This window comes from Cnephaeus nilssonii (genome assembly GCF_951640355.1).
Source record: "Cnephaeus nilssonii genome assembly, chromosome: 23".
In the NCBI taxonomy this organism is placed as follows: domain Eukaryota; kingdom Metazoa; phylum Chordata; class Mammalia; order Chiroptera; family Vespertilionidae; genus Cnephaeus; species Cnephaeus nilssonii.
This window is the reverse complement of record NC_137094.1, coordinates 7581316-7608621: the sequence shown is the minus strand read 5'-3', so window position 1 is coordinate 7608621 and position 27306 is coordinate 7581316. Positions and strand designations below refer to the sequence as shown.

The following is a 27306-nucleotide window of genomic DNA, read 5'->3' as shown; positions in this document are numbered from 1 at the left end:
ACACCACCTCCTCCTGCAGGAGGCCCACTGATGCTTTTTCCAGGCCCAGAAAAAGACACATTTGGAAGAGCTGGATTCCAACCAGTTCACAGATGGAAAAGGCCGCGAAGCTATGAGCGCTAAGCACCATCCCAGGCAGAAGCCCGGCAAAGCCGCAGCATCCCTCTAAAGCGAGAAGGAAAACGGCTTCACCATTACTGAGGTGCCGTTTCTAGTTTACAGACATAGTAGAGCTGGATGAATAACGGAGTGAAGGAGAAAACAGGGGAGAAATGAGGATGTTAACAAGAAGACAGAGGCCCGGGAGGTAGGATGTGATTAGCTAGGTTTTCAATCCTAACCATCACTAGTTTAAAGTCAAATACGACCTCATCTGGGGTTAAAGCTTGTGACATAAAGAACAATGATTTAAACCAACAAAGTTTTCATTATTCAAGTGCTAGAAACTACCCAAGTATCACAGGTGTCATTGACAATCAGGACCCTGTGGAAACTTCCTATCTACACTAATAAAAGAGAAAGATGAAAATTGACCATACCTTTGCGATGCCCACCAGCCAATCAGGAGTGAGTATGCAAATTAACCCAACAAAGATGGCAGGTTAATTTGCATACACAGGCACCGCGTGGCTGGGGGCAGGGCGGGACACCTGTGTTGTCACCATGGCGACGACACAGGCGTTCCGCACCGCCCCAGCAGCTCTGGGCCTCTGGGCAGCGTGGGAAGGCGGAAAGGCGGCTGTGGCCGAAGGCCCATTCTTGCACGAATCTTCGTGCATCGGGCCTCTAGTGTTGTTATAAACTGCAGATGAAATGTTAACAGGACGGCCTAACCCTCCACATGTTGTCTTATTTTACGTTTAATGATATCATCTGACTCCTCCCATTCATCCTTGCACCATATTGGCATAATGTAAATTAAAGGAGAAATTACTACCCGTACTTACATCCAAATGTCCCATTTTGTGTTTGCAATTATCCTTGCAGGAAGAGAAGTTATTTCTTTAATGTCCTGCTGTGCAGCCGGGGACACTTCTCCAACCACAATAATATCTCAGAACACTGGGTTACCTTCCAAGTAGAAAATTTTGCAGTGGCCAAAAAAAATAAAAAATCTAAAAAATCAGAGAACTAAAATAACCTTAATTCTCCTTTAAACGCATAAAGAAGATAAAGCCAGAAAAAAAAAAATCCTCCCTGGCTTGAATTTTGCTCTCCTGAGATGGAAAGCAGCTCTGAAGAAAATAATACTCCGTACAATTACTCTTGAAAGAGTCAGTTCAACTTCAGTAGGCACAGACTGACAACCCCTTTCAGTAACTTTTTAAAATGGTTTTTGTGGGGTTTTTTTTGCTATTTAATGTCATACAAGGCAAGGAGGTAATAGCTTCTACTTCAGCCTTATCCAACATCACTTGATTATGTTCCTACTGGCCGTTTTTGTTTTAAAGAAGCATTTCTGGATACTTCACTTTCTTTTACTTCATCAGACTTGAAGAGATTATTCCTATGAAAGGACTAAGCGAAATGGCAGTTTAAAAATCACCAACGTTGTCATTTGTAATTTTTTTTTTATTTCTCTCCCCATACGCTCAATGTTTTTGTTTATGCTTTTATGTATTTACCAGAGGCCTGGTAGGTTAGCTTGCTGCTGGGGTCCGGCTGATTGGGACTGAGCGAGATATAATCCTCTATTTTTTACAATGTTTCATTATTATTATTGCTATTAATGACAGAGGAAGTGCAACTTCTTTTTTTTCTAGTTAATCCTCACCCAAGAATATTTTCCCATTGAATTTTAGAGAGAGTGGAATCAAGGGGGAGAGAGAGGGAGACAGAGATACACCGATGCCAGAGAGACACATTGATTGGTTGCCTCCTGCATGCACCCTGACCAGGGCGAGGGATTGAGCCTGCATCCAAGGTATGTGTCCTTGACCAGAATGAAACTCGGGACTCTTCAGTCCATGGGCCGATGCGATGCTTTATCCACTGAGCCAACCAGGGCTATAATCCTCTATTATAAACATACAGGTTATACAAAACATATTGCAAACAGCTTTTTATCTTCTTTTCTCATGTGAAATTAATGAGGAAAATTGTATGGCATTATCATCTCAATTGCTGTATGGAATTCCCTTGCCTGAGGTACCGGAAGTCATTTAGTAGTCTGTATTTTGAGATAGGCAAGAGCTGTTTTTTAACAGCCGAACTGAGGAATTATTGAATGTGCACCATTTGATGAGTGTGGACACATGCGAACACGTGTGCACCATCACTACGATCAAGGAAACACCATATTCAATCCCTCCCCAGGCTTCCTTGGGCCTGTGTGCTTTTGCATTTTCTATTAAAATGCACACTGCTTAGCAGGCTCTTCCTGATGCTTCTGATTAAAATAGCTCCCACTCACCACAACTGCTTTATTTTTCTTCATTGCACTTAAAATTTTAGAAGTATTATATCAGGCGTCCCACCAAAATGTATACACTGAGTGGCCAGATTATGATGATCTCTGAACGCATAATAATCTGGCCACTCAGGGTGTGTGTGTGTGTGTGTGTGTATTATATATATATGTATATATATGTATGTATGTATATATATAATATATATATATATATATATATATATATATATATATATATATATATTAGAGGCCGGTGCATGAATTCATGCATGGGTAGGGTCCGGCCAGCCTGGCCAGGGGGAGGGGACATGGGCGGTTGGCCGGCCGGCCTGCCTGCTGGAGGGGACAATTTGCATATTAGCCTTTTATTATATAGGATATACATTGAGTGGCCAGATTATTATGCGTTCAGAGATCATAATAATCTGGCCACTCAGTGTACATATACTTTGAATAATGATAAGGGCGGTGTTTATTAAAATACATTTCATTTTCAAAACTGCGCTATCAGCTGTTAAGTGTGTATACATTTGGGGGGCACCCTGTATATGTGGGTGGGTTTATCACCTATCCCCCCCCTTCCCCTCGCCAGCATCGAAGCCCAGCACAACAACTGACTTTGTCGTCTTCCTTGGGGTAGCTCCAAGGCCAAGATCTCGGCCTGGCACGGAGCAGATGTCTGTGCTGTTGTGATCTGTAATTAGGAATAGATACACATTGGTCTTCATCCCAGTGCCTGGCACAGAACTCCTAAAACCTTTGGCATTTGCTAGGATGAGATCAATAGAGATGGTTTTTGTTATGTTAAGGAGGTGGCTTTTGGAAAACACCCCAGGATGAGGGCTGGTGGGGAGGGGGGCCCACCACAGTGATCAGAGGGCTGGAATGTTTGTTCCCACCAACACCGCCACCCTAACTCTGGGGCGGGGGGAGGGCTGGAGGTTGGATCAACCACCCATGTCCAGTGATTTAATCCAATGAGCCCGTGTAAGGAAGCTCCATAAAAACCACAGAACACCCAGGGGCTGGAGAGCTTGTGCGCCGGGGAACATGGAGGTGTGGGTAGCGGGACACCTGGATAAGACGGGAGATCCACACCCTTCCCACACAGCCTGTGCATCGATATCCTTTTATCACTAACCAGTGAGCCAGTAAGTCACGTGTCTATTTGAGTTCTGTGAACTGCTCCAGCAAATTAACTGAACTCATGGAGGGCGGGAACCCCGTCCATCAGCAGCAGAGGGAACCTGGACGTGCAATCGGCATCTGACGTGGAAGCCAGTCTATGGCATTGAGCCCTTATCCTGTGGGACCTGACACTGTCTACCTGGAGACACAGAACTGAGCTGAACTGTGGAACACCAGCTCTTGTCAAAGCACAGCGTGTTGTGCAGGAAGAACCCACACAACGGCCCGGCTGGCGTGGCTCAGTGGTTGAGCGTCGATCTATGAACCAGGAGGTCACGGTTCGATTCCCGGTCAGGGCACATGCCCAGGTTGGGGGCTCGATCCCCAGTGTGGGGCGTGCAGGAGGCAGCCAATTGATGATTCTCTCTCATCATTTTTAAAAAATATATATTTTTATTGATTTTAGAGAGGAAAGGAGAGGGAGAGAGAAACATCAATGATGAGAGAGAGTCATGGATCAGCTGCCTCCTGCACGCCCCACACTGGGGATCGAGCCCGCAACCTGGGCATGTGCCCTTGGCCGGAATTGAACCCAGGACCCTTCAGTCCGCAGGCTGACGCTCATCCACTGAGCCAAATCAGCCAGGGCTCGCTCTCATCATTGATGTTTCTCTCTCTCCCTCTCCCTTCCTCTCTGAAATTAAAAAAAAATATATTAAAAAAAAAGGAGAAAGAACCCACACAATGGAACTGGTCTCAGAATCCTAATGTCAAGAACTACTTTTTGACTAAATAAAGGAAAGAATGAATGTTATAGGGAACATCCTTGGAGAAAAAATTATGTGTATATATCAATCTCTTTAAAATAAATTTATGAAAGAAAACAATTCTGGGTGAAAGGGGATTAGCAGTGTTAACTCTTGATGTATGTTGCCAAATCATTAGAGAAAGGGTTTTTACAATTTACTTCCACCCAAAGAGTTAAAAGTTTTGATTTGCATCTATTTGTTAGTGAAATGAGCCATATTCAGGCATTTATTGCCCATTAATATCTCAGAGAAGATAATTAAGGGAACATTTTGACACATATGCTTCTTTTCTCAGGCCCTAATAAGCTACAAGTAGATTCCCTGGAAAAACAAATTAGTAGAAAGGATAATAAATGTAGCAAAGGACTTAACTAAGTAAACTGGGTATTATATAAAGAATTTGGAAGCAAAATCTAGTAATAAAGAGTTATGCTAGCCCTGGCTGGTTTGGCTCAGTGGATAGAGCTTCGGCCTGGCAGACTGGAGGGTCCTGGGTTCGATTCCAGCCAGGGGCACATGCTTGAGTTGTGGGCTCGATCCCCAGTGGGGGGCGTGCAGGAGGCAGCTGATGAGTCTCTCTCATCATTGATGTTTCTATCTCTATCTCCCTCTCCCTTCCTCTCTGAAATCAATACAAATATTTCTTTAAAAAGTGTTATGCTAATAATGTACCTGAGCCTTTACCTATTTTTATAGTTATGTTTATCTATATATCTATATCTAACCCTGTATCTATATCTATATCAATATATCTGTATCTTTAGCCTTTTCTACCACGTTTTCCTTTTTCTCTTCTAAGATTTTCACCTCTTCTTACTTTACACTTTGGTTTGTTTGCTTGTTTATTTGGCCTGGTGTAGCGCATCTTAATTGGCAGTAAGATGCACTACGTAAGGGATGAGCTGTTACTTCTTTTTTAGGAGACGTTCCAGTATCTATCGATAGCCATGAAACAAACCACCCCTAAACGCAGTCGCATGAACACCACCACTTTCTTGTACGCATGGACTCTGTGGGTCAGGGATCTGGGCAGGCCACAGCAAGGATGGCTTATGACCATGCTGTGAGCTGCTGAATCATCTATCCCTCCAAACTGTTCATGTGAGGTAATCAGTGCCCTTACTCTCTGAGACATTCTGACCTGGCCATTCTCTTACTTACGGCTGAACCTATCATAAGTGGACTAAACAAGCATGAGAGTTTTCTAGTTTCTTTCTTTCTTTTTTTTTTTTAAATATATTTTTATTGATTTTTCACAGAGTGGAAGGGAGAAGGATAGAGAGTTAGAAACATCAATGAGAGAGAAACATGGATCAGCTGCCTCCTGCACACCTCCTACTGGGGATGTGCCCGCAACCAAGGTACATGCCCTTGACTGGAATCGAACCTGGGACCCTTCAGTCCGCAGGCCGATGCTCTATCCACTGAGCCAAACCAGTTAGGGCTGTTTCTTTCTTTATTTTCAATATTTTTTATTTACTTTTAGAGAGAGAAAGGAAGAGAGAGAGAGAAACATAGATGTGGGAACAGATCATCTATTGGCTGCCTCTTGTTTTAAATTTTTTTTCCCCCATTGATTTCAGAGAGGAAGGGAGAGGGAGAGATAGAAACATCAATGATGAGAGAGAGTCATTGATCGCCTATCTACTGCACGCCCCGCTACTGGGGATGGAGCCTGCAACCCGGGCATGTGCCCTTGACAGGAATCGAACCAGGGACCCTTCCGTACACAGGTCAACGCTCTATCCACTGAGCCAAACTGGCTAGGGCTCGGCTGCCTCTTGCATGCCCCCAACCAGAGATTGAGCCCACAACCTGGCCCTGATGGGGAATCAAACCGACATTTCGGTGCACGAGACGATGCCCAACCTGGTCAGGGCTGTGTTTTATTTTTGAAAAACATTACGTGCTTGCCATTTCTTCTCTCATAAAAGGAAACTACAGGAAGTGATTTAGGTTAGGCCTTTCTGACACAGAACAAGCAGAAATTCAACATATCCATGTGGGGAGGGGAGGAAAGGCCAATTAAAGGGAAGTTCCACAGGAATCGCCTGTTGAGGGTGTGAGAGGACTGAGCTTTGCCACCCAAAATATGCTTTTTGGGGTGGTGATTATTTTAAGCTGGTTTTTGGGAAACAAAAGACTGAGAAACAACCTTTGACCCTCCCCCTTTATCTGCCTAAAGGAATTCAAATAGAAACACCTCCTTAAAGGAGCAAAATCTTAGCATCTAAATACCACCTTAACATCTTTTTTCCCCCCAAATATATTTTTATTCATTTCAGAGAGAGGGAGAGGGAAAGAGGGATAGAAACATCAATGATGAAAGAGAATTATTGGTTAGCTGCCTCCTACAAGCCCCCTACTGGGGATCCAGCCTGCAACTGGGCATGTGCCCTTGACCGGAATCAAACCCGGGACCCTTCAGTCCACAGGCTGACACTCTATCCACTGAGCCAAACCAGCCAGGGCCACCTTCGCATCTTAATATAAACAAAATGTGCCCAACAGGGAGCTCTCCAGCAAAGCCTGCTCACTGGACTCCCCTCCGTGTCCTATGGTTCCTGGATGGCCAAGAAGGAATTTGATTACCCTGTGTTTGCTCTTTTCCCTCTAGCTCCGAGTCCAGCCCCTTCTCCTTTGTCTAAAATGGCACAGGAACCTCAGTGCACAATAAATCTCGCGGCCTCAAATCCTTTCGGCACCTCCGCCTGTACATCCGTAATAAGATCTGAAACCTTTCCTCCTGTTAATATGTCCCATGTTAATGTGCATCCGAGCTCAGGCAGAAGAACTTAGACAGGTGGGAGGAAACAGAATATGACTGTGCCCCTGCTATGGGCACAATTAGCTAGTTATTAACATCAGTCATAGGAAGAGAGCACAGCGGGGGTGGGGGGGGGCAGACGTGGTAAGCAGGGTCCTCTGGGCAGCCTCACCAGGAAGCTACAGCGTCACGCTCCCCAGGAGGGGCCCCCGGGTCCGTTCTCTGCAGGTCACTGGGGGAAGGGGTCCGACAAAGGGGGCGATGGGCGCATGCGCAGGGAAGTTGGGGTGACTTGCCTGTCAGTCTAACCCGGGAAAAAGACCAGTGGCTACAAGAGTGGAGCCGCTGCAAGTGCAAGAAATGCTGGAAGGTTAAAACCCCCCGAGAGTTCCTTCTGTCTCGCCTTCCGGTCCCCCCCCCCCCCCTTACTCTCTCTTGCCCCATTCCCCACACTCGGCTGCCACGTGGCCCGAAGCAGCCGTGGGCGCTGCGTCCCCCACACGCAATGGACTAGAGCTGGGAACACAAGCGAAGCTGGCTGATGCTAGACTGGACTGGACTTTCTTCTTCTTCTTTTTTTTTAAAAATATATTTTATTGATTTTTTTACAGAGAGGAAGGGAGAGGGATAGAGAGTTAGAAACATCGATCAGCTGCCTCCTGCACACCCCCTACTGGGGATGTGCCCGCAACCAAGGTACATGCCCTTGACCGGAATCGAACCTGGGACCCTCCAGTCCGCAGGCCGATGCTTTATCCATTGAGCCACACCGGCGAGGGCTGGACTGGACTTTCACATGAGACAGGAATTCTGGGCAGAGGCCTTGTCCTGCTGACAACGTGGCTGGACTTTCTCCACGGCGAGGTGGGCAGAGATGGGACCTTGGAGGAAACCCCATTCATCTGACATCATCAATAAAGCTTGTCACGAAATCCCACCCTCCCATGGGGGGGCCTCAGGAAATCCTTTTCCTCATCGTACCCCAAGAACTCCACTTCCACTGAGAGCACCCCTACAGGTACCTCTCAAAATGTACTGTTCTTGTTTGTTTATGTTTTTATGAAATTTCAGAGAGAGGAAGGGAGAGGGAGAGAGAAACATCAATGATGAGAGAGAATCATTGATCAGCTGCCTCCTGCATGCCCCCCACTGGGGATAAGCCCGCAACCCAGGCATGTGCCCCGACCACGGAACCATACCAGCTGGGCTCCAAATGTATTGTTTGAATCACTTTAGTCCCTAAAGTTCTGTCAAAAGCAGCTGGTTTGTCTTCAGTTGATTTGTTGCAGGCGCTTATGTTGGGGGGAAATGGACAAATATGGGTGTCCACTAGTGTCCTTCAAGAGCCTGTTAAACTCCAACACGCATGAGGGGCCGACCTCTTGGACTCTACAATCCACAGGCCCCCTTAGGCCTCATCATTCCAGAAGAGAGCAAGAAGGCTCTTTGATGCATTTTCATACGAGACACTAACCCCGAGGGCAGTTTCCAAGGCGGGTCCTTTTCAAATTACTGCCTCCATCTATGGAAGCACTTCTTACACTACAACATCCTATATAATAAAAGGCTAATATGCAAATCGACTGAATGGCGGAACAACCAGTCACTATGACGCGCACTGACCACCAGGGGGCAGACGTTCAATGCAGGAGCTACCCCTTGGTGATCAATGCGCTCCCACAGGGGGCTCACAGCTGACAAGCGCAGTGGCGGTGGTGGGGGCCTCTCCCACCTCCACAGCAGTGCTACGGACCCCTTGAGGGATGTCTGACTGCCGGCTTAGGCCCCCTCCCTGAGAGGGTGCAGGCCGGGCTGAGGTCCCCCCCCCCCATGCATGAATGTCATGCACTGGGCCTCTAGTCTAAAAATAAATTCTAAACTCTTCCCAAAACAAGTTTATAACTTAAGCTTGTTGACATGTTTGTGATTTTATTGTAACCCACAGACACCATGGAATACACCATGGCAAGGTACAGGGCATCATCTTGGATCCTATGGTTTCATATCATGGACCAGAGAAAGGGAGACCATCTGAGCAGTGAATTACAAACGGCCTCATCCGAGCTGGCGATGAAAGACAAGGTGACGGCCATTCCCTTCCAGTTTGCAGCTCAGGCACTCCCACATCCACACGCTCACCAGCCTGCGGAGAAATCACGGCCTTTCTCACCCTCCAGCCCAGCGCACCTACACAGAATGAGCGTATAGTAACAGCCCTGCCCCAGCAAACACAAGTGTAGGAGTTGAAAAAGAAAGAGGCTTTAACTAAAAAGGACAATAAGTGGAGACACCAATAGGTAGCACTTGCTTTGGCTTAGGAACTCACGAGAACTGCTGTTACCACGCTTCTGAAAAAGAAGAAAGTTCTGGCCCAGCTGGTGTGGTTGAGCGTTGACCTATGAACCGGGAGGTCACGGTTTGATTCCCGGTCAGGGCACATGCCCGGGTTGCAGGCTCCATCCCTAACGTGGGGCGTGCAGGAGGCAGCTGATCAATGATTCTCTCTCATCATTGACGTTTCTCTCTCTCTCCCCCTCCCTCTCTGAAGTCAATAAAAATATTATTAAGAACCAGTGAGTCAAGTTCTGATGGGCAGCAGAAAGTGGTACCCCTGGCAAGGGCCCCGTTTCCCAGACATAACGGCCTACCTCTGGAGTTCACTGCCTCTCCCCTGACAATTCAGCTACTGAGAAGAGCGATCTTTAGCAAAGCTAATGTCTACACATTCTCTTGATGCCGGATCACTACAAATCTTAAAACGCAGAATGAAGTTTCTAATCAGAAACCCAGACATCCCCACTGGCAAGTTTTCCATCTTGCGCTGTGCCTTTAAGAAGTACGTCCTGCCCTTCTGGCATTTAAACACAGGAAAGACATAAACGACCGAACTCAAGTGACTAGGCCTCCGTCCCCAGTAGTTCCACGGGATCTGTAAGCCTTTCTGCCTGTCCCTCTCCTTAACACTCAAACTCTCCCCACCTATCAACCTCCTTTCCTGATCTCAATACCAGTTCTGTGACCAATACTCTAAATGCAATATAAAGCTAAGTGATGCATTCACATAGAAAAAAGTTATCCTAATAAAGTAAGAAAGGCAACTACATGCAAATCATAAGAGCAAGGGCCTGCCTTTTGAATGCCTCCTGTGTGTTGCTCCTGGTTGATCATCACTCCTATGTAAGTTCTGCATCCCTAACCATTCATTCATTCATTCACTCACTCATTCATTCACTCATTTGTCCACTCTTTCCATAGTCAAGTCAATCAATATCGGATGTCTACCAGGCACCGTGCATTAAGGGTGCACTGTTATGAGTAAGACAGCATTGTTGTCCTCAAACTTTCCGCTGAAGGTAAAAGATAAACAATTAATGAGGCAATTAAGAAGACAGGGCATTAAGGGCTATAACAGATGCCTGCCCGTGATGTCATTGGGCGACACAGGAGGGGCACCTAACCAGGTGTAGGTTTAAAGGTGAAAACATTTGAGTTCTGAGGGACTAGATCATGAGCAATTGAGGTCAAAGGTCCAATCATATACACTGGAATCTTCCCAAGCCTGAAGCTCCGTTCCTTGTGGGGAGCAGGAATTGGAATGCTGTTAATTAATGTCATAATAATATTGGTATTATGGATCAACCCAGTATCAATGGCTCAGGTCCAGGATACAAAGATAAATAGGGCAGAATTCCAACTCTCAAGGAGTACTTGTAATTTTCCCTGTTCATCCTTGTCTCCATCACGCCAATTACAATTTCTGGGACATCCCTGGCACTCGGCAAATGTTTGCTAATGGATCAGCTTTCTTGGCCTGCCTACAGCCAACAAAGCATCAAGTCCCATGAACTCTTATTTCACAGTACTTCTTGCATCTGTCCCTCCTCATTTTTCTTCTTCTGCCACACTTTTTTTTTGGTGATTTCCCATCTCTACCACTAAAAGACACTGGACCCGGGTCCCCCCCCCAGTTCCAGATCTCACTCCCAGACACCACATGCCACCAGCACCGAAGCCTGAGCTTGCTAATTAAAGTGCCTATTGAAATATCTCCCCTTCTGCTTATAGAGTGAAGCCCAACATCTCCAGCTTGCCATTCAATGCTCATTCAATCCTCAAACCCTCCAAGGTCTTGCCCTGATCTACCATTGTGTTCGCACACCCAGCATTCCCTTAACAAACCCCGTCTTCCAGCCATACTTGGTGCTCACTGGTCTTCCAAACACGCGTTTGCTGCTCAGATTCTGCTCGAAACCCTTGATTCCGGGCCGGTCCTCAACCCAGCAGCTCTTCTTGTTGGCCTAGAGCAGTGGTCGGCAAACTCATTCGTCCACAGAGCCAAATATCAACAGTACAACGATTGAAATTTCTTTGGAGAGCCAAATTTTTTAGACTTAAACTTCTTCTAACGCCACTTCTTCAAAACAGACTCGCCCAGGCCATGGTATTTTGTGGAAGAGTCACACTCAAGGGGCCAAAGAGCCGCATGTGGCTCGCGAGCCGCGGTTTGCCGACCACGGGCCTAGGGGGAAGCCTTCTTTAACCACCTTCTCCGGACAGGAGTGATGGAAGGTTTCTCAACCCCAGGAGTTACAACTCACTGAACAATTGCTTCGGAAGGGAGCTCAATAAGGGTTTATTAAGGAATGAGCGGTCCAGGAGAAAAGACGAACACACCATGAGAACACAGCGTAATATGTGCATCAGGGAGGACAGGGAAGGCTGCTGATGCTGAAAGCAGATGGTGGGAATGAGAAGGAAGGATCCAGGAAGCCACTCCCAGGGAGGTGACAGGTAAGAGTCACCCACATGCGGACAATGACAGAAGGCATCAGGGCCCAAGGTCCAGGGGCTGGAGAGAGTAGGATGGGAGAAGCATAGAGTCTGAGGAATGTAGCCAGAAATAAGCAGTAAGCAAGGGAAGGGCACTATACACATTTGACTTTCTTTGGTAAACCATCATGGAGAGATGATAAAGTGTGCAAATCTTCAGTGTACAGCTTGATAAACGTGACTTCATAACCACCTCCTAAAAAAGGAGGTACAATACTATTGCTCCCCCAAAGCTTCCCCCAGTGCCCATTTTATCCTCAGAGGTAATCATTAATTCTGATTTCTATATCCATAATCTAGCTGTGCTTGTTTTTTCACATAAACAGAATCCTGTAGTCTATATGTCTTGATTTCACTCATTGTAAAGTCTGAGTCATCCATACACACACACACACACACACACACACACACACACACACACTCTGAGTGGCCAGATTATTGTGATCTCTGAACCCATAATAACCTGGCCACTCAGTGCATATATTAGAGGCCCGGTGCATGAATTCGTGCATGGGTGGGGTCCGGCCAGCCTGGCCAGGGGGAGGGGACATGGGTGGTTGGCTGGCCTGCCTGCTGGTCGAACTCCTGGTCGAGGGGACAATTTGCATATTAGCCTTTTATTATATAGGATATAGACTGAGTGGCCTGATTTTTATGTGTTCAGAGATCATAATAATCTGGCCACTCAGTGTGTGTGTGTGTATGTGTGTGTGTGTATATATATATATATGTGTGTGTGTGTATATATATATATATAGATAGTTAAACTTTTTTCATTTTTTAATGTATTATATGAATAATTAGAATTCATTATCCATTCAATTATACTGGATATTAGGATATTAGATATTAGAAAATGAGATAGTCAACTATACTGGATATTAGGGATACATCTGATTGGGAACTACTAAAATAAAACTTCAATAAACATTCAGGTACATGTCTTTGGTGCACATAAGTACACATTTTTTTTTATAAATACATACTTGAAATTGCAGAGTCATAAGGTATACATGTGTTTAAATTACTAGGTATTGCTAAGTTTTTTAAGGTGGCTCTATGAATTATATAGTCCTACCAGAACTTACGAAAGCTAGAGATGTTCCTCATTTTCATCAAAACTTATTACTGTCAATCATTTTAATTTCAGCCATTTGGGGGATTGTATAATGTTGTATGGTTTTGTTTTAACTGTTTAGTTTCTTGTTGACTGATGACATCAGGCACTTTTTCTTGTTTAAATGTCTTGCTCACTTTTCTGCTAGGTTGTCTACATTCTTATTATTGATTTGTAGGCGCTGTTTGTATATTCTGGCTGAAACCCTGTCAGAGTGTGTATTGAAATATACATATGAAATATACATATCCTGCTGCTTTGTGACATGCCTTTTCATCCTCTTAATGGACTCTTTCATAGACCAAATTACTTAATTTTAATGTATCTCAGTTTACTAATCTTCACTGGGATTATTAAAGCTCCTTAAGAATTTTTCCTAGTCCAAGTTGATGAAGGTTTTTATTATATTACTAGAGGCCCGGTGCACGACTTTGTGCACCAGTGGGGTCCCTCAGCCTGGCCTGCAGGATCAGGCTGAAACCGGCTCTCCAACATCCCCCGAGGAGTCCTGGGTTGTGAGAGGGTGCAGGCCAGGCCAAGGGACGCCACCGGTGCATGATTGGGGCTGGGGAGGGATGCGGGAGGTTGGCCAGCTGGGAAGGGACCGCAGGAGGGCTCCAGGGTTGTCTGCCGGACCCCAGCAGCAAGCTAACCTACTGGTCGGAGTGTCTGCCCCTTGGTGGTCAGTGCACGTCATAGCAAGCAGTTGAGCGCCTTAGCATATCATTAGCATATTATGCTTTGATTGGTTGAACGGACGACCAGACACTTAGCATATTAGGCTTTTATTATATAGAAGCCTCATGGTTTCACTTTCTTAGTTCTACAACTCATATCTACCTGACTTTTGTGTGTGGTGTAAAAGAGAAATCAAGATCCATTTTTGAAACAGCTATATAACGGACTCAATACCATTTTTTAAAAGACCATCTCTTTCCCCGTACACTTCTGTGCCTGCCACCTTTGTCATTAAGTACCTGTCAATAACAAAATATACTCAAGTCTGTTTCTGTGCTCTCTGTTGTGTCAACTGATCTTGTCACTGATCCTTGCACCAAACCACACTGCTCTAATGAACCTAGCTGATTAGTAAGTTTCGTTATCTGGAAGCAATCATCTAACTTTGTTCTTCTTCAAGATGGTTCTGTCTATTCTTGGGCCTTTGCATTTCCATATGAATTTTAGAATTATTGTTCAATACACACAAACTTGTTGGGATTTTCATTGAAATCGTACTTATAGATCAATCTGGGAGAGAATTCAAGAGGCCTTGTCAGTCTCGTTATGTATTTGATACTTTTGTGCTAGACTTATTCCTAAGTATTTGATATTTTTCATGATAATGTTAATGGTTTTCAGTTTTACTTTGTAATTGTTTTTTCCTAATTTAATTTTGTAGATAGACTTTGTATCTGGTGGCTGTGATAAACCCAGAGATATTATTAATTCACTAGAGGCCTGGTGCACGGATTTGTGCACCAGTGGGGTCCTACAGCCTGGCCTGCGGGGATTGGGCCAAAATTGGCTCTCCAACATCTCCCGAGGGGTCCTGGATTGCAAGAGGGCACAGGCCAGGCCAAGGAACCCCACCAGTGCATGATTGGGGCAAGGGTGGGACCGTGGGAGGGCTCCAGGGAATGTCCGGCCTGTCTCACCCAGTCCCGATCGGTAGGACCCCAGCAGCAAGCTAACCTACCAGTTGGAGAGTCTGCCCCCTGGTGGTCAGTAAGCATCACAGCAACTGGTCGAACACTTAGCATATTAGGCTTTTATTATATTAATTCATTAACTATATCTGTAGTTTACTCTGGATTTTCAAGTGTAGATGATTATGTCATCTGCTAATAATGACAATTTTATTACTTCCTTTTAATTCTTATATTTATTTTTTATTTCTATTTCTTACCTTATTGCATTGGTTATGATCTCTGGCACAATGCTAAACAGAAGTAATGATAGTGGACATCTCTGTCCCATATTTCACCATTAACTGTGATTTAAAAAAAAAATCCTTTATCAGGTAAATGAAGTTTCTTTTTATTTTTAGTTCATCGAGAATTTTATCATGCACAGGTTTATAACTTCAGCAAATGCTTTTACTTCATCTTTTGAGATCATCATATGGGTTTACTTCTATTCTGTTAATGTGATAAATTACATGAACTGATTTCCAAATTTTGTATCAACTTTGCATTATTGGAATAAGTTCAACTTTGTTATCATTATACATGGCAGGATGCATTCCTTATTTTTTTTTTTTTTAGCTGTATATTATTCTTGTCTAAACAAGTCCTTTGAAGGCAGTGTTTTGTACTAGTTTGCACTATTCTGCACTATTCCTAACACTGCAATTGTATTATAACTGCATTTATAAAACTTGAACATCTTGAGGGCGGGACCCTGCTCTAGTCTTTGGATGTTCCCTACGATTTGGAACAAAGTATGCGCCATGTAAATGGTGCTGAATGAAGTACTCACCCTCTCCGAACAAAGTGCCTTCCACATAAAAGACACTCTCAATAAACGTCTACTGATAATGAGTTTGCCAGTTAGTGCTTTTTATTTTTATTTTTTTTATTTCAGTGAGGCCCATCTTCTCAACTTAACGCCTCACGTTATCACGGAATCAGACCTAACAACTTACTGGCAGGAGCACGATCATGCCTCAATTCCAAGAACAGTATGTTCACAAGGCTTGCTGTCCGCTTTAGTGAATAGAGAACCATGTACACCACCCACTGGCCGTGACAGTCAGTCCCACGACACCTGGGCAGGTGGCTCGACCTCACGTGTGAGATTTTTCCCGTGTGCCCGAGTCCACCTGGCAAAGGTTCCAGGTGTTGCTCTTTTCTCATAAGCCCTGCCTAAGCGCTTGATGTGTGAGTTTAGAAATGGGGTTCATTTTTCTCTATTTCTGAAAGAATAGAAATGTTCTTTTTTTTTTTTTTTTTGGGTAAAAAGGTCTGTGTCTAACAACCACAATTGGGCTTTTCAGCTGCTCTCCACACTTAGGTTGTCCTCTGAACGCACACAGCACGCCCGGTGTAGGCGTGGAGCGCAGGCAATCCGGAAGCTTCCAGGGTCCCCAAGACACACACGTGGAGCCAAGTTTCTGAGCTAACAGCTTACCACAAGGTCCGCCTCTGTCCATCTGTCCGCCCATCAGCTAACTCAGTAGGAAAGTGTGTTACAGCCACTTCCTTGTCCCAGAAGTTCAAAAGATGCACCATGTTTTCTTGATCGTTAGAGCTAAAATAGAAGGACTGAAAGCTGTGACGTAGGTTTAACCTGAGACAGACACAGAAGCCTGCCAAGAGAAGTGACACCTTTTAAGAGAAACTAGCCAGAAGTGGGTACGTAGCTATTATATGGAGGAGGGGGGAAAAAGAATCTTAAATGCAATCGCCTTGAGCTTCTCAAGTTAAATATATTGTGATGATATCACAGACTGATGCTGATGTGAAAGTAAGTCAATAAGCCACACCCAACAGAGTTCAGAGAAGTCAAAGGTTCTTCAAAACCAACGGAAATGTCAGCCCACAGTGAGAGAAGCCCATTAGTGGAACAAGTTTGCTACCGACAGGGGTGACAAGCGCGATAATGGCCACAACACTGAGCTCCATTAGAACACCCTCAAGAGACATCTCTGGTTTCCTCCCCTGACCCATGAGCTAGAGAGGCAGAGAGTCCTACCTCGGCCTCGGCTTTGTCCGTTCTGTTTATCTAAAATCTCACGGCAAATAATCCTGATAAACGTTAATGTTCCTAAATGTTTGCCGCACTAAAAGGATCCAGTCTGCCCGGCCAGTGCGGCTCAGCGGTTGAGCATCATCAACCTATGAACCAGGAGGTCACGGTTCGATTCCCGGTCTGGGCTCATGCCCGGGTTGCAGGTTCCATACCCCGGTGTGGGGCGTGCAGGAGGCAGCCGATCAACGATTCTCTCTCTTCACGGATGTTTCTCTCTCTCTCTCCCTCTCCCTTCCGCTCTGAAATCAATAAAAATGTATTTTAAAAATAAAATAAAATGATCCAGTCTGGCCAATATACATACACATGGAAAAGGCTCTTTTCTGCTTGTCGGCTTGTTTGATAGGTTTTTATTGGAACATTTTAAAGACTCACTCCCTTAGACTGAACTTCGTCATTTGGTGCTTCCCTGATCGGCGCTGCGGGGTACCATCCTCTGCTCTGTGGGACATAAACAGCATTACATAATAACAGCCTGGACCACGGTGACCAAGTTCGCGCCTATCCATTTTGCTCATCGCGTGAATAATTTATTCCAGGAGGCAAGTGTGTACTTGGCATTTATTTACTATTCACTGGCAACATGCACGCTATCGAAGCAGGTGCCAATTCACAGGTAGAGGAGATTTTTTTTTGTTAAAGAGGCACTTACTAAACCAAGCAAGATACAGGGCTCCGTACAAGTGTGAACATTTAGGATTCTAGCTTCTCCTCTTTACACATTCTCTCTTCTGCTTTCTCTTTTCGTTTTAAATGGGCTTTGTGAGTCACCGTGCAGATAAATAAAACATCGCTAGGTTTAATTCAACCAGCACAGAGCTGGGAAGGAAAGGAGGGGTTGGGGGCCGGACAAGGAGCTGGGCTCCGCTAGCAGAGCCGGCAGAGAGAGTGAGAAGGAGAGTCAGCCACAGGCTGGCCAGGCCGGGCGCACGCGGAGCCACTGGCCCAGGAAAGAGCCAGGCGCCCGGGGGACAGGAGGCCAGGCGAGGAGGCGGCCGGCAGCTGGCTTTGCCGGCCAGAGAACCCACACGCTGCGTCCACAACTAAAATGCAAATAGCCTGCTCTCAAACTTGGGAAGTGGAAGCCGCTTGGGTGGAGTGTGAGGGCTCGGCCGGCCCGCCAGGCCACACCTGAGATGAAATCACGCTTATGGGTACGTGCGGGGAGATGGCACACGGGCCACGCACGGTGCTACGTGCTTGACGGGTGGTGGTGTCCTACTGAGCTAGTCAGGGCTGTTCGTTCTCTTTCTTCTGGGTCTTGGCTGAGTCTGCCTCCCTCGCCCTCTCCGTAGCAGCCTTGACCATGAAACTTCCTCCGGCCAATGACAAGGAGCCAAAGGGTGTACCACTTCTGGGCGGACACAGTGAGAGGCGGGACATGACTCACCGGCATCCCTTTAACTACCTTGACAACCACGACAACAATGATCCGAATGGTACTTCCTTCAGCCCAGACAACTGACAGGAGGAAAATACCTTGTTGCTATAGACTGGATGTTTGTGTTCCCCCCAATTCAGATGTTTCTGTCCCTCAAAATTCAGATGTTGAGTCCTAACGCCCAGTGAGCTGGCATTAAGGGGTGGGGCCTTTGGGAGGTGACGAGGTCATGAAGCTGGCGCCCTCAGGATTAGGGTTAGTGCCCTTCTAGAACAGTCTCCAGAGAGCTCCCCCCGCCCCTCCCACCACGTGAGGGCTCAACGGAAAGAGGGCTGCCAATGAGCTAGGGAGCAAGTCTGCCCGCACCTCACCTTGATCTTGAACTACTCAGCCTCCAGATCTGTGAGAGATAAATGCTCGTTGTGTCTAAGCCGGCCCATGGTACCGTTACAGCGACCCACCTGAGCGAAGACACCTGTCAACCTGCCAGATGAGAAGCATGAGGGGAACATGCACCTCTGTGGTGTGGACCCCCAATACCAGGGGACTGTGTGTCATGCAGCACACACATGGGCTGTCTCCTTGAATCTGCCCAGCAAACCTGGACTCCGCCTCCTGGTGACTGAGTCCTTTGCCCGAGATCAGAGTTAACGAGCGATGGAGTCAGGGCCTAAACCCAGGTCTGTCTACCCAGAGCCCCACTCTTCTCCACAGTATGGCAAAAGCAAATTGAATAAGCAGGAGGGGAAATACGGCATTCCCACCTCCGTTAATGCATCAGGGAACTTCTACCCACATGCAACTGACGTGAAGCCAGGCGACCAAGCAGAGTAGCCTCTCCCACTTTGTAAAAAACACCAAACAAGTTCACACAGGCCATCTGCCACCAAAGGACACCAGTCTAATGTTGCTCTTTCTTGGAGGGTAGTCAAACCACAGAGCAACGGGGAGGCCCGAAGGCACCAGCTCCAGGGAGGGCTGACAGAGCAGGGGAGGGCGGGGGGTGGAGGGGTTTGAAGAAGTGTCCACCTGCTCCTCTCTGAACACTGTGTCGTCCATTAGTTTACTTTCCTTCATCCCTTCTATTCGTGACCTGCTTCGGTGTCTCCACCTTTTGGCTGCCTCCCTATGTTGATGGAGTGGCTTTGTGTGGTCAGTGACCTATAGGGGCCGGTAGCTCAGTTTCCCCAATCTCCCTAGGTGGTCGCTCTTGGTATCCCCCTTTGTGGGCTGAGTGCAAAGTCTTGGTGTTGTTAAGCCTTGATTGCTGTTGGTACACTGGGAGGATTTGACCTCCAGTCCAATTGGCTGTGAGGATCAGCTGTGTCTATGCCGGGAGACAGCCTTATTCAACTAGACTTGCAAAATCGTAAAAGCCTCTGTGCTCAGCTTGGATGGGGCGGAGTTTCAGGGTGGAGCCTGCAGCCTTGGCTTCCCATCTCACCTGCTCCTCTCGCTTTGCTAGACCATATATTTCCCCTTGACATTACATCTAAAGTACACACAGATCCTACAGACAAGAGACGACCATTGTGTCCCAAACCTAACCCTTCTAATGCCATGGGCCTTATGATACAGACATGGAAGCGAAATAATAGGATCAGGAGCACTGTCTGGAGCTAATGAGATAACAAACATTCTAGGGATGCCCAGCAATTTCACTTGTCCCTGAGATTTCCAGCTGGAGTTCAAGGTCCAGAATCCATGGTACAAACACACCTTCCTTGTCGCTTCTAATCACGACTCAAGAATGGAAGAATTCCCTCACGTGCTTTTATTTCTTAACTAGAGGCCCGATGCACGAAGATCCGTGCAAGAATGGGCCTTCCTTCCCCTGGCTTCCGGCACCACCTTCGCTCTGGCCCAGAGCCACCTTTCTGCCTTCCCACACTGCCCAGAGGCCCAGAGCAGCTGGGGTGGTGCAGAATGCCTGCGTCGTCACCATAGTGACAATGCAAGCATCCCACCCCACCCCCAGCCTCTCTGCCCTGTGTATGCAAATTAACCCATTTTTGTGTGGGTTAATTTGCATACTCACTCCTGATTGGCTGGTGGGCGTCGTGAAGGTACAGTCCATTAGCATGTTACTCTTTTATTCGTGTAGATGGGTGTTCATACTGTTAAGTATCTAGCAACCAATGAATGACAGGAATCAGATTTCCAGGTGGGTTGAAAGCACTCCAATCCTGCACTGATTCATGTCACTTGTCTCCTGTCCTGTAGCCTTTAAACTAGAAAAGGAGAAAGAAACCACTTACTAAGTATCCTCATTTCCAGCGAAGCAGGTGGAAATATATTCTTTAGCTGTCACCTGACGTTGTGCTATTGACTTTCACATTAAGCAATGCCTCCAAAGTCTGGACAGAGCCCACACCCTGCCACCTTTCACTGCAGGGAATTCCTTTACGGCAAGGACAGAACACGGGTGTCAACGGATGCCATAATTTATTTATACCCATACTACCAGACTGACTCTTAAAACCCCAGCAAAATAACAGTAGGTTGCTTTCATGTAAATGCTCTCCATTATAATTATTCATAATAAAAATCATGGTCATCCAGTTGATTAGACCGAACAAAGGATGTTTTGTGTTTTTAACTACCATCACCTCTGAACTTCATATGACTCACTCATCCTACTCTCCGTAACACCCAAATCCGAAGGTGCCGCATTTGTTCAGAACGTTGTCTATCCTACAGTCAACATTACATTTTCATGTTTTGTGTGGCCACAATATACCAGGTAGCATTTGTTATGGGTTTTCACATTTCCAATATCTAACTAACTTGAAACATCATCAGGTACACACAGCTGATATATATTCTAAATACCCAGGAATTGAATTCAGACGAGTTTACATTCTTATGCTATTTTTTTCCATAGCACTTTCGTAAATATTCTTTCATTTAAAAAGTTTGTGGGTGTTTCAAAGGAGCAGAAGAATATCATAAAAGGCTTCCTTTGAAGCAAAGGCCCCTTTCTAATCGAAAGCAAGTATAGAGAAAAAACAGAATATGGTTCACGAAATGCACGTGAGAAGGCACACAAACATGCTGTTAATTTAAATAACAAATGAGGCTATTGATTTTTTTTTTTTTTAATGAATGCAATGCTCTCTGTGGAGCACCTGAGTGAAGAAAGCATAGGTCCCTGCATGCTTCCAACAACCATTTCACCTCCCTTTGGTCTCTCGCTCTACTTGTCCAGAAAGGTACTGGCTCTGCCCCGGCCCACCTGGGATGACTCCATACTTTCAATAAAAACCTGAGTGGGAGAAACCATTTAAACGTATCGCACGCGGCGGCGTCTGTGACTCAAGGAGGCATACTCATAGGAGATTGCGCTATTGATTTTCAGTGGGAGAAGCAAGGAAACAGATCGGCTAAAAGCACACGCTGCAAATGAACACACGTTCCGAGTGCAAGTGAAATGAAGATGCATCACCATCCTAAGCCTCCACCGTCCTCCCAGGTCCTCACAGCAGATTACATCAAGTGCCCCATTCATTACACCACGATGCCACTCGCTCCCCTTTACAGGAATACCATCAGCGGTCCCTAATGGACACCGTTGCCTCTCAAACAACTTGCCACCCTAGAAATCTCCTTCAATTACTTCCCAGGTCTTAAGGAGGAGACATCCTTTTTGGTGTTAAGGAAATGGATGGTTCTCTACACCCCGAGGCAGAAACTGGTCCCCAACTTAACAGCTTTCAATGTGAGCGTTCAGTGGCTTCATCAAGCCCTTGGAGAAAAAGCAGAGACCTTCCTGTAAGAGAAACATCCCTTTGCAGGCTCCCTCCTGGGAAGTTTGGGGGGGTGGGGGTGGGGGTAGGGGGACTCAGGTCGGTGCAGGTAGATGTGTGTGAGTCCCAGAAGTCCTACGGTTCTAACATAACTGGTGGTGTGACCCAAATACAAGGGAACCTCCACGTTCCATGAACAGACTCAACTAGATGAGGTGTCTCTGTGGGAAGACATCGCCTCTCCTTAGCTGGTGGTGCTGCGCTCTTGCGATAACTGCTTCCTTTTAACATTTGCTTTCAGGAGATGCTGATGGGTTAGATGGGAAACTGTGGGTCCAGGAAACGCCTCTTTAGAGGGACTTTTTCCTTCTAGAATGAAGAGTCTTAGGGGCTCAGCCCAGAGCCCAGGGCGCTTGGCGGGGGGGGGGGGGGGGGGGGGGAGCCCGCACCTTCCGGGGGTGGAGGTCCCTGCTCGCCTGCTCCCACCCTCGGGGGGGGGGGCGTGCGGGGGGGGCGTGTTCCTTTTCCCTTTCTCCTTGCAACGCGCACATCCCTGCAGATTGGGCTCAGGTGGAGCGGGATCGCCCGTGGCTCATCCAGAGGCCGCTCTGCAGGAACTGCCTGGGCGCGGGCCCAGGGCGAGTCGCCAGCGGCGACAACTTTCCAGATTCTTTTAGTCACTTTGTGGACGCAGTTTAGTCCCCCCAAACCCGCACAAACGCCCCTCTAAAGCCACCACCGCGCCACGCCGGGCTCCTCGGACCACGCTGGTGGCGGCGGCTTCACTTCTAGGCACCCCCGCCCCCCAAGGCACAGCGCCAATGAGCCCCACGGCGCGGACGCCTGCGGGGGATGGAGGTGCGCGGGGCCAGGCGGTCCCTGGAGAGGAGGCTCCCCTTTCCTCCCCACACAGCCCGGTCCTCACGGCCAGAAAGTGCCGGCGGAGAAGCCCGGGTTGGAAGGGGGGGCGCGGACGCCCTGCCTCCGAGCGCGCCGGGGCCGGGCCGCCCTGGGGTGGGTGGGTGGGTGGGTGGGGGTCCGCCCTCGGGGTGGGTGCGCGCGCGCGGCAGGTGCGGGCCGGGGGAGCGGGGAGCGGGGCGCCTTACGTGCTCCAGCTTGTCCTTCCTGCGGAGCCAGACGCTGGCGCTGTAGTCCTGCTGCTTGACGCTGCTGTAGAAGTTCGCGCCCACCCGGGTCAGGCTGGGCGAGGGCTCCTTGGGGCGGCTCTTGAGCCGCATCTGCTCGAAGCCCTCGTGGGTGGAGGCCGCGAGCCACTCGTGCTGCCGGATCTCCATGCTGACATGACCAGCGGCGGGCGGCGCGCGGGGGCTCGGGAGGGTCGGGGAGCGGGACGCCAAGGACGAGCGGGCGGCGGGCGGGAGCGCGGGGGGCGCACGGCCGGGCGGGAGGGGCGGCGCCGGAGGAGAGAGGAGCGAGTGGGGCGGGCTTGGTCGGGGAGGGAGTGGGGAGGAGGGGAGGAGGGGAGGAGGGGAGGAGGGGCGGGGGCGAGAGGGAGTCGGGGAGGGAGGGGCGCCTGCTCCGCGAAGGCAGAAGTGCGGGTGGGAGCGGAGGGGCCGCGGTCTCACCGGCCGCCGCGGTCCCGGGCGTGCGCTCCGCGCGCCGGCTGCTCGCGGCGCCGCCTGGGACCCGGGCCGGACGGGGCGGGAGCTCGGGGAGGCGGCGGGGCGGTGGGAGGGGCCGCCGAGCCAGCCCGGCCCGCAGGTTGGCGCAGAGAGGAGCCGCCGCCGCCCCTCCCGCCGCGCCCCGGCCGGGCGGCTCAGGCTGCGGGCTCGCGGGCCCACCCGCCGGTCCACCCGCCACCCCGAGCTCCCGCCTGTCCACTGGGAGGCGCGCCGCTCCGGGGAAGTGGGCGCCGGCCCCGCGCTCCCCGCTCCGGCCGCCTGCGCGGGGCTGGATCCGCAGACCAGGGACCACCTCCGCCCTTCCCCCACTCCCAGCCCGCAGCGCCCCCGCACCCCGCCCGACTCTGGGGCTTTATTGGGAAAGTTCAGTAACTTCCCACCTCCGGGGCCCTAGAGCACAGGGTGCCTAGAACCCCCCCTTTCCTCCCCACCCCCCCGAGAATGGCCACCGGGATGCGTTTCTGGAGCCGTGCACGCTACTTTCCTGCAGGACCCAGCCGTGCGGGGCCGGGCTCCGGGCTGGCGGGACCTCTCCGCCCCGCGCTCACACTGAACAAAGCTCCCCGCGGCCCACCCACCCGTCCGAGGCAGCGACACCCGGGCGCTCCCAGCAAGTGCTCTGGCTGCCTCTGCTCACAGTCCCCCGGCCAGCCCTGACTCCCCCGGGGTTTCCCACCGGCTTCCCTGCCCAGGCCCAGCCTTAAACAGCCAGGCGCGCTGACTTTAGAAAGGAGGTGTCCTGGTCCGGCTGGGGGGGCTCAGTGGGTTGAGCCTCACCTGTGCACCGAAGCGTTGCAGGTTTGATTCCTGCTCAGGAGCATGTGCCTGGGTTGTGGGTTCGATCCCCTGCGGCGCCTAAGAATCTCTCTCCCTCCTCCCCCCACCCCCCACCCCCATGTCCTCAGGTGAGGATTATAAAAGGAAAGGTGATACGTTATTTTTTAATTAATTAGTTAACGTTAAGTTTTTTTAAAAAAAATCTTTTACTATCTTTGGAGTCAGCCTCTCAAAACATTTTTGGGGGTTTACCTAAAGGCTAAGGGTTTCTCAGGTGCATTGAAAAGCTTGGGGAGCGCATGGAAGCCGGGGAGGTATTCTGGAGATTTTAAAGAGAGCCAGCCACGGGGGACCCTCATCTCTCCTCCCTCCGGCCCTGTGCAGAAGTGTTCCCCAGCCCTGTCCGAGTTGCATGCTGGTTTCCAAGAAGGAATTCCGGGAAGGGATCTGAAGTTTTGTGAGGGCAAGGATTGTGCCTCAGGCCTTTTTAGAGTATCCGTAGTAGAGGTGGTATTGTAATAATTGTAGTTGAAGTGAAATCCTATGAATAGTCCATTTGGGGATGAAGCAACTAAATGCAAATAACACACAATTTTGGGTTATTCTAGATTGGTTTTCTTAGGAGCTGAATGCTGGTGGGTAATCTCTTGAGTTTTGCAAATAAAGGTTTTAACCCCATTTTCCAGGTGAGGAAACTGAGGCTCAAGCAGAAATTACACTCCAAAGCCAGGATTTGAACCAGGATTAAAAGGCTGTGAACACTATACATTCCACTGTCCTGTCTCCTATTTCGTTGCTTTTACAATTTAGCTTTCACCGATTTTGCTTTTTTATTTGTATTTGTAAAATGTTTGTATTGAGTGTAGAGAAAGAGAGGGAGAGAAACATCGATGAGAGAAGCATGGATCGGCTGCCTCCTGAATGGCCCCCACTGGGGATGGAGCCCATAACCCAGGCCTGGGCCCTGACGGGGAATGGAACCGCTCACTGTTTCTGGTGCCGGGACTTTGCTCAACCAACTGAGCTACACCGGTCAGGGCAGATTTTGTTCTTTAAAAGGGTAAACACACAATATAAATGACTACAATTGCACATTTCTTTTACTGGTTTAGAAAGCCCTGACTGCCTTTCTGAAAAGGATACTTCTGAATTTGGCTTTGTAAGATTATACTGTGGGTCATGCGATATATCCAAAGCTTGACAAGTGACAGATAGCCAATTCAGAGCAATAACGAAGTGTCCCACTGTAGGAGAATTTAAACAGATGGTGTCGGTATCTAGTCAGGTTTTCATGTTGAACAGATTATTATTTTTTTTTTTAAACTATGCCTTTCTAGGGAAATCACTCTAGTAATTGCTACCATCTCCATTTTAAAAAAATATTGTTATTGATTTCAGAAAGGGAGAGAGATATAAACACCAATGATGAGAGAGAATCATTGACCAGCTGCCTCCTACACACCCCACACTGGGGATTGAGCCCACAAGCTGGGCATGTGCCCTGACCAGGAATTGAACTATGACCTCCAGGTCCATAGGTCAATGCTCAACCACTGAGGCACGCTGGTTGGGCTATTTCCAGTTTTTGAAAAAAGCTCACGGAGGTTAAATGACCCGCTCAGAGCCATGTGTCTAGTCATTACAGAATCTGGTGGACAAGCTAGGTTCACTGTTTCTAAATAAATAAAATTTTTTTTAACCACATCAGATAAAAAAAAAATCACACATGAATACTTCTTAGTACTTATATGCTTTATTGTCATGTGTGTTTTTACTGAATTGATCAGTTTTTTTTCTTTTTTAAATTAAAGGTTTATTATTGCCCTAGCCGGTTTGGCTCAGTGGATAGAGCATCGACCTGCAGACAGAAGGATCCCAGGTTCTATTCCAGTTAAGGGCACGTGCCCAGGTTGCAGTCGATCCCCAGTAGGGAGTGTGCAGGAGGCAGCCGATCAATGATTCTCTCTCATCATTGATGTTGCTATCTCTCTCCCTCTCCCTTCCTCTCTGAAATCAATTAAAAAATATATTAAAGGTTTGTTACTGATGAAGAAAACATTTCAACTATGAGACCTTCCTTGGTAGTCTGCATTCCGACCTCCTTCATCACTCTCACACTGTGTAAGATCCCATTAAAACACTGACACCAGAAGTCACTTTTTGTTGTCAAGAAGTGAGTCTGGCAGCTTTAGACAGCATTACTTTCTTTTCAAGACTATTTTTTTAAGAGCAGTTTAGGTTCACAGCAAAATTCAGAGGAAAGAACAGAGACTTCTTTTTAGCTCTGCATAATGTCCTGTCTGGATGTACCAGTTATTTATTCATTCACTTACTGAAGGGCATCTTGGTTGCGTCCAAGTTTGGGTAATGATAAATAAAGATGCTATAAACATCACACGTGGGCTTTTAAGTGGACACTAGAGGCCCAATGCACGAAATTCGTGCCAGGGGCTTGGCCCTTGCAGCCCTGGCTTCGTCTGGAAGGTCGTCCGGAAGGTCATTCGGCTGTTCGGTGTAATTAGCATATTAGCTCTTTATTATATAGGATAAGCTTTCAGCTCCTTTGGGAAAATACCAAGCATTATTGTTTTTCCTTTTTAAGAAAAATATATATTTTTATTGATTTCGGAGAAGAAGGGAGAGGGAGAGAGAGATAGAAACATCAATGATGAAAGAGAATCACTGATCGGCTGCCTCCTGCATGCCCCCTACTGGGGATGGAGCCTGCAACCCAGGCATGTGCCCTGACCTGGAATTGAACAGTGACCTCCTGGTTCATAGATCAACCCTCAACCACTGAGCCACACCAGCCAGGGGGCTACTTTTAAAAATGCATATGTTAATTATTTCTGAAGAATATTTGAATAAAATAATAGCATTAGAACAAAACCGAAGTAGTCCTAGATTGAACACGTTTCCCGAAAGCACTAATATAGTACATTAATCTC

At 47.8% G+C, this 27306-nt stretch overlaps 1 protein-coding gene across 1 annotated transcript in view; it reads right to left on the bottom strand.

The window, feature by feature from the left end:
• PLD5 (phospholipase D family member 5) overlaps nt 1-23233 on the bottom strand; it is a gene marked incomplete at both ends in the record, with an annotated part of 180933 nt that extends 157700 nt beyond the window's left edge. Inside the window, one exon of the mRNA XM_079763616.1 lies at nt 23045-23233. Coding sequence (XP_079619742.1) covers nt 23045-23233 — 189 coding nt within the window. The remainder of the gene's footprint in view (nt 1-23044) is intronic.
• Between the last annotated feature and the right edge of the window lie 4073 nt (nt 23234-27306).